The sequence below is a fragment of the Lindgomyces ingoldianus genome, assembly GCF_010093535.1.
Source record: "Lindgomyces ingoldianus strain ATCC 200398 unplaced genomic scaffold BDR25scaffold_22, whole genome shotgun sequence".
In the NCBI taxonomy this organism is placed as follows: Eukaryota; Fungi; Ascomycota; class Dothideomycetes; order Pleosporales; family Lindgomycetaceae; genus Lindgomyces; species Lindgomyces ingoldianus.
Window position 1 is genome coordinate 1,137,090 of NW_022985183.1, and position 7,412 is coordinate 1,144,501.

At 50.5% G+C, this 7,412-nt stretch overlaps 3 protein-coding genes across 3 annotated transcripts in view; 1 reads left to right on the forward strand and 2 right to left on the reverse strand.

Annotated features, from left to right (window-relative positions):
• Window positions 1–197, reverse strand: part of BDR25DRAFT_264442 (uncharacterized protein) — a 5,147-nt gene extending 4,950 nt beyond the window's left edge. Inside the window, exon 1 of the mRNA XM_033686868.1 lies at window positions 59–197. Within this exon, the coding sequence (XP_033546057.1) occupies window positions 59–155 (97 nt within the window). The 5' untranslated portion in view covers window positions 156–197. The remainder of the gene's footprint in view (window positions 1–58) is intronic.
• An 805-nt stretch (window positions 198–1,002) lies between these two features.
• Window positions 1,003–3,312, forward strand: BDR25DRAFT_289456 (uncharacterized protein). The gene has a single exon (XM_033688454.1). The coding sequence runs from the start codon at window positions 1,216–1,218 to the stop codon at window positions 3,130–3,132; it is 1,917 nt and encodes a 638-aa protein (XP_033546058.1). The 5' UTR covers window positions 1,003–1,215; the 3' UTR covers window positions 3,133–3,312.
• BDR25DRAFT_394543 (uncharacterized protein) lies at window positions 3,304–4,359 on the reverse strand (the record flags this gene model as incomplete). The annotated part of the gene is made up of 2 exons (XM_033698318.1): window positions 3,304–3,571; window positions 3,607–4,359. The coding sequence occupies 2 exons, from the start codon at window positions 4,357–4,359 to the stop codon at window positions 3,545–3,547; spliced, it is 780 nt and encodes a 259-aa protein (XP_033546059.1). The 3' UTR covers window positions 3,304–3,544.
• Window positions 4,360–7,412: the final 3,053 nt, after the last annotated feature.

Here is a 7,412-nt window from a genome sequence, read left to right on the forward strand (position 1 = left end):
AGGTCGTCTGCATTTCCCATTCTCTTGTATCTATCAGAAAGCATGGCCACAAGATTACCGAGATACATCGCTCGGTCGGAGTGGCTGAGGGGAGTAGACGCCAGCGCTTCTTCGGCTCTCGAGATGGCTGCGTCGAGGTCGTCTGTATTTCCCATCCTTGTAGACTCCCCAGGTAGCTTGGCGTCGAGGTTATTTAGATCCATCGCTTCGTTAAAATAATCGAGTAGAGTGGACACCATCGCTTCTTATGCCTGGCAAACTGCTGCTTCGAGGTTGTCTTGTAACGCAAACGTCAGTCGTCCCTCGCATCGACTTGTGCCCCGTAATCAACACCTTATGCGCGCTCCCTCTCAACTACTTTGTCGGTTGTCGAGAATTCACTGGCTAACGTCACGAGCTCTAGCAGATGCTAGGTAGAACCGGTTGAACAGATAGGATTTCTCTGGGGTATACTGTATGATATAGTAGATACGGTGAAAACAGACAGATCCGTCACGGCAAGCTGTGTCCACGTGACGCGGCCTAAACAGGAAAACAAAGCGTCAAAACCGAAGATTGAGACGTATACGGCAGGCTAAATGCAGCCGTGCCTCTTTTATGCTGTCGATGTAGTGGTTTAAATCGGCTCGCATGTTGGATACTCGCGTAATTTGACTGTTAACTGCTCCCGTTTTGGGCGCGATAGGCAACGCGCAACTTCCGTAGACACTTCATATTGCTTTTACACCTCGCTTCGAGAGTATGTTGAAGCTGTTTCACCGCTACAACGCCACCAAAAGTTACTTCTTTCTGCTTATTTCTTTATTCAGTCTCTAAAGAAGATGCTCGGCGGTAATAACGCAGCTGAACAGTCTGGATGTCGGGCTGCCGCCAGTGGCAACGCACCTTGCCCGAAGACGAACAGTGGCAGCGCATGGTTCTGTTGGCGACCTGATGCGACGACTTTCTGCGTCATCACAGGCGACGAATAGCATTGTCCCCACATCGCTCACCCATCGAAACGTTTCTCCGCAAGTTTCCTGCGTCAAGATATTAAGAAGGTAAGGTTAAAATAGAAAACTGACCTGACCTAGCGAATCCCCAGTGTTCAGTCTGCCTTTAAATCGCACTCCATACGACTGCTCTTATCTCGCATATCCACCGCTCTTCTACGGTTGCTGGTTTCCACGCTCCAACGTCCTTTTTCGAACAGCACGCAACGCTCACAAGGCGGCCATGTCTTCGAAAAGTCGTGCACTTCTCATCGCCAGTCCCTATGGCGGACTCCGCGGACCGGAGAACGACGTCGAATTAATGGCCAGTGTCCTCAAAAAGTATGAGTTCGAGGTGGTGAAGTGTTGTGGTGACGATGCTACCCGAAACCAAATCCTGTGTGCATGGCAAAAACTCATTTCTGAGAGCTCTGCCGATGATATTGTTATCATTTACTATTCGGGACATGGCGGCGTGGTTAAGTCGAGTCAAAACACATGTGATCGGCAAGGAGGATCCGAAAAGCCGCTACTCTCCCAGTTCTTAGTCCCGATGGACTTCGACAAGACGACGGAGGACGATTTCAGAGGGATATTGGACATCGAAATATCGTACATGCTGAGGGACACGACAAACAAAACAGAAAATGTCACGATCATATTGGACTGCTGTCATGCGGGGCGCATGGCCCGTGACCCCCATCACAATAATCAAGCGTGGGCACGGAATCTGCCAGAAGTCAAACATCACGGCGTGCTACTAAGCCACATGGAGCGGCTTCGGCGCGAAGGGCATTTGACGGGAGACACCTTTGTAGAGGGTAACCCACACGCTGTACGGATAGCAGCAGCATCAACTACCGAAACTGCTTGGAGTTATCAGGGCTTGCAGGGCCAGCCTATAGGAGTATTGACGGAAGCGCTTGCGACTGCCATCGATAAAGCACTTGACCAACGGTTATCGTGGAGAACCCTTCTCCTCGGGGTAAGCGAGATTGTCAACAGAGAGTTCCCTCAACAGCACCCCCGAGCCGAAGGGCCTAACACACGCATACTCTTTTCAAAGGAACACATGACGTCCAGAGCCTTGCTTGTGAAATTGGAGCATGGCGATGCGATACTCCAGGGGGGAAGAGTCGCGGGTGTCCATGAAGGAAGTGTTTATGACATCATGCCTTTCGGGTCGGAGCTGGTAGACAGGGAAACACGGGTCGCAGAGGTGAAAGTCAGGTACGTCAATGGGTTTGAGGCAATGGTTGAGATAACTTCCGGAAGAATCCCCGCGGAAGGAGGTCTTGCCTTCTTGCAGAAGGAGGCTCTGCCCAAACTTTTCGTAAAATTTCCGGACGATCTCCCGACTCTTGGAGTACGACTTGGGCAATCTAAATTCCTCCGATGCGGTGAGCCTGGCGAGAAGCAGGCTCTGGTTAATATCAAGAAAGAAGGGCAACGCATTGTGGTGTGCAAGGGAGAAATGGTGCTAACCTCGCACCAGTTCACCGATGCCACAAGAGGGGCAGCGATTGAGGCTATTGTCGATGATGGGGAAAGGCTCGCTCGAGGACATCACCTTCTTACCCTTGGAAGTGGAGAAAACGACGAAAAGCTTGACCATGCAGTGGAAATCGAATTCGGCCGGGTTGACAATGGCACATGCGTGGAAAAGTTTCAACAGGACGGGACAGCTAATGTGACAGAAAACCAGCGAGTCTACATAAAGCTTCGTAACGGCGGGAACAGTACTGTCTTTGTGTCCGTATTCGATGTTAATGTCGCCGGCACGATTACTCTGGTATCGGGCACATCGCCAAGAGGGATTGAACTGGTGTCCGATGACAATTACATGCTCGGGAAAGCACAGTTCGGCGGCGGCATTAGAGGGCTGGGACTCTCTTGGCCGGGGCCTGTTCCGAAAGCAGGGCATGTGGAAGAGACGCTAGTATTTGTGATGTCGAGCGAGGAAGTTAGCCTCGAGCATCTAGCAGATCCGAAAAGGTCTATTGAGGCTAGAGGCGGGGTTTCCTATTTGGAAAGGATCACTTACCACTTGGCGTCCGGCCAAGCACGAGATCTCCAGCCTGAATCTCGAGGCCGTTGCATTCGTTATGCTGTCCGTCATATACCCTTCTCACTCCGCCCTCAACAGCCGGTACAATTGTAATCGGGGCAGACTCCCGGTACCTCCATATCTCTGGCTATGCTCTCTTTTGAATTGCCACTCGCTTACTTCAATTTATGATCTATCTCAACGTGCCATATTCGTTCATTTGCTTTCAAATACATCTATCAAATAGATAGTCGCTCACTCAACTCAAATCAAAATGCTCTCAATTTACTACTTCGCTCAGAGCACTCAGTTGAAGCATAATCTGTGAGTTTTTGCGGCAAATGTCAGTAACTATAAGAAAAGCAGAACGCTGCCTAGAATAGATGGAGAGGAGCCGGGTGGCGATCTTTACAGCAAGTCGCTGCCACCCGCTTTTGAGAAATCTAGCCGTTCATTACTCTTTTCTGTCCATTGGAATGCGATATGATGCTATTGAGATTAAAAGAGATAATAAAGTTCTTCGTGATCAAGGACGAAACTCTCGAAAGGCACTCTGTCCACATCTGTCGTCGGGATGTATTCGCAAACCTTCGCATGGACGACTTCCTCCGCCTCCTCTTCCCCTCCTCTCGCCTCGACGTAGATTTTCCAAGTGTTGCCAAGCTCAAGAGAGGCTTTATCGATATCCCGACCCGAAAATCTTGCAAACTCAATCTTGCGATATTGGACAGCAAATATTTGCTCTCCAGGTGCAACGAAGCTTATTTTTTCGTTATCCTGCTTTTGGTGGGACAATCCTGCGCTCACGTCCAAAAGATCTCCCAACGGCAATACGACCCCACTTGCCGCAGCCGCCAGCGTTGTGGGTACCTTGACTTCTGCTTCAGCCTCTATTGCTCGCGATTTCCCTTGACTAATACGGGCGTCCGTCAACGTTTTCAACCCAACAACTAGATAGACATGCTGTCTTCTCCTGATTGCGCGCTCCAACCATCGCCTAGCAGATGGTAATTGGCAGATCTTCCGGAAAATCCCTTCGGTGTTCCTCAGTTGACGAGTGACACAGAGAGCGGAGGCTATGTCAATCTCGGAAACATTTTTATTACTGTATGCAGAGCGAATTGCGCTTGATAAAAAGGCGTGAAATCGTGAGATGGTGGTTCGATCAAGGATGTGGCTAAAGTTCTCGAGGTGTTGCGTGATGACATCACTGTCCGAAAACGAGTCTGGATCAGGCAGATACGAGTCCTGTGCTGGATCCTGAGGGTATAATGTAAGATAACCCAATCCGAGGGCATTAAGAGGAAGGAGGTGGTTCAAGACTAAAGTTGGATTTGGCATTGTGGAGGCCATCAAGTTTATCTTCTTAGCCAAAGTATGCAATAGCTGGAGGGATGAGAGGGGGCGGGGCTTTCTGCTTCATCCGATATATGCCCGCGGATCCCCAAGGTTCCGTAACCCCTAATTTCCTTATTCCGTTTAGCGCGCCGCCTAAGCGAGGCTGCGAACGACTGGAATCCGTCCCCCATCCCGTGCCTGGACCCTATTATAATAGTGGGCAAACTTTTAGGTTTTGACCTAAACTTGCCCCCGCTGGTGTTTTTTTTACAAAAATGTACAGGTGTGGGGGTGTTCTGTCGCAACCCTAACTGCGCGGTGGATTTTGATTTTCCTGCACGCAGGCATCGCGCGCACAAGGACTCTGCGGGTTTGCCGCACCAGCTACCAGCGCCGCCCGCAGACCACCACCTCAGCGACCACAACGACGACCACGACCGCCAACACAACACAGTTCTCCACTTCCTAGCTGTGCCTAGGGCATTAATGCTCTAGCGCAGCGACGGCGCAGTTGATTTTATTATTCCTTTTGCACTAAAACGCGCACAGGCACTGCATTTCGCGCAGCAGCGACAAGCCCGCGCTCGCAGACCACGACTACAACCACGACTACCACGACAACCACCAACACAATAGGTTTCTCCACCTTCTAGCTGTGCCTAGGACATTAATACCTTAGCCTAGCAACTGCGCAGTAGATTTTGATTTCCCTTTGCAGCAACACGCGCACAGACTCTGCAGTTCGCACAGCATCTACCAGCCCCGACTAACTGTAGACCACGACCACAACCACAACCACAGCCACCTTAACAGGTTTCTCTACTTTCTAGCTGTGCTTAAGGTATTAAAACCCTAGCCTAGCAATTGCGCAATTGATTTAGGCTTTTCCTTTGCAGGGACGCGCGCACAAGGTCTGCATTTCGCGCAGCAGCTACCAGCCACGGGTGTCGACCACGACGACTACGACTACTACCATAACCGCAATTACAACTACCACCACCACCACCACTAACGCAACAGGGTTCCCCACTTCCTAGCTCTGCGTAGGGCATCGACACTTCAGCCCAGCGACTGTGCAGTTGATTGTAAGTTTTCCTTTGCGAGGATGCGCGCACTGGCTCTGCTGTTGGCGCAGCAGCTACCAGCCCTGGCTGTCGACCACGACTGCAACTACCATCATCACCGCAACTACAACTACCACTATCACCACCACTTCCTAGCTATGCCCAGGGCATTGGTGCCCTACCCTAGCAACTACGCAATTAATTTGATTTTCCTTTACGGGAAGGCGCGCACAGGCTCTTCAGTTCCGCGGTAGACCACGACTACATCCACAACCACCGCCACCTCAACAGGTTTCTCTCCTTTCTAGCTGTGCTTAAGGTTTTAACACCCTAGCCTAGCAATTGCGCGGTTGATTTAGATTTTTCCTTTGCAGGGACGCGCGCACAAGGTCTACATTTCGCGTAGCAGCTACCAGCCACGGGTGTCGACCACGACGACTACGACTACCACCATCACCGCAATTACAACTACCACCACCACCACCACTAACGCAACAGGTTTCACCACTTCCTAGCGCTGCTTAGGGCATTGACGCTTCAGCCTAGCGACTGTGAAGTTGATTGTAGGTTTTCCTTTGCGGGGATGCGCGCACTGGCTCTGCTGTTGGCGCAGCAGCTACCAGCCCTGGCTGTTGACCACGACTGCAACTACCACTATCACCACCACTTCCTAGCTGTGCTCAGAGCATCAATGCCCTAGCCTAGCAACTGCGCAATTAATTTAATTTTCCTTTACAGGGATGCGCGCACAGGCTCTGCAGTAGACCACGACTACAACCACAACCACTGCCACCTTAACAGGTTTCTCTCCTTTCTAGACGTGCTTAAGGTATTAACACCCTAGCCTAGCAATTGCGCGGTTAATTTAGAGTTTTCCTTTGTAGGGACGCGCGCACAAGGTCTGCATTTTGCGTAGCAGCTACTAGCCACAGTTGTCGACCAGGACAATACAACTACCACCATTACCGCAATTACGACTACCACCACCACCACCACCACCACCACCACCAACCCAACAGGTTTCCCCCACTTCCTAGCTCTGCTTAGGGCATTAACACTTCAGCCTAGCGACTGTGCAGTTAATTGTGAGTTTTCCTTTGCGGGGATGCGCGCACTAGCTCTGCTGTTGGCGCAGCAGCTACCAGCCCTGACTGTCGACCACAACTACAACTATCACCACCGCCACCACTAACGCAATAGGTTTCTCCACTTCCTAGATGTGCTTAGGGCATCAATGCACTAGCCTAGCGGCTGCGCAATTAATTTTGATTTTCCTTTACAGGGATACGCGCACAGTCTCTGCAGTTCCGCTGTAGGCCTCGACTACAATCACAACTACAACAACTACCACCACTACTACTACTACTACTAATGCACTAGGTTTCTCCGCTTTCTAGCTGTGCTTAAGGTATTAATGCCCCGGCCCAGCGACTGTGCAGGGTGAAGCACTACTTGTACATGCTTGCTAGGGTTGTATACTATATACGCGTGTTAGGCGTTAAGAAGCTACTTTAGTTAAGTAAGAGAGAAATAGACATAGGTGCTATCTATAGTAGAGAATAGCTGTATATAATAAAAGTTGCTTAAGCACAGTACTAGCTTCTATCTCCCTGCGACTGCTGCGGGTCAGGCCTTGTTCGTCTCGATTGGGCATCGCGCTGGATCCGACCCCCTTTTCGCTCCTCTTTTTGGCCTAGATTATGAACCGCAGAAACAGGCATAAGGTTAGACCTGGGACAGTAGGGTTTTTTTTGCGCAAAGGGACGAAAACAGGTTCAAAAGCTACAGGCAGGCAGCGGTTAAGCTACATAGGCGTTGTGGCAGAAGAGAGAGTGGTTGAAAGGTAGGCATTAGAGAGGTCTTGACCGTTTTTGGTAAGAGGATTGTTTAGCGAGGCAGCAAGGGGCGCTAGCTGCATTTGGGGTTTTGGTGGAATCGAACACCATCCACCTCCAGCTGTTAGTAGTACATAGATAATGGACAGAAACGTTT

What these genes read in the sequence shown, in the direction of transcription:
- BDR25DRAFT_289456 (XM_033688454.1), top strand. Translation starts at nt 1,216, where the DNA reads ATGTCTTCGAAAAGTCGTGCACTTCTCATCGCCAGTCCCTATGGCGGA.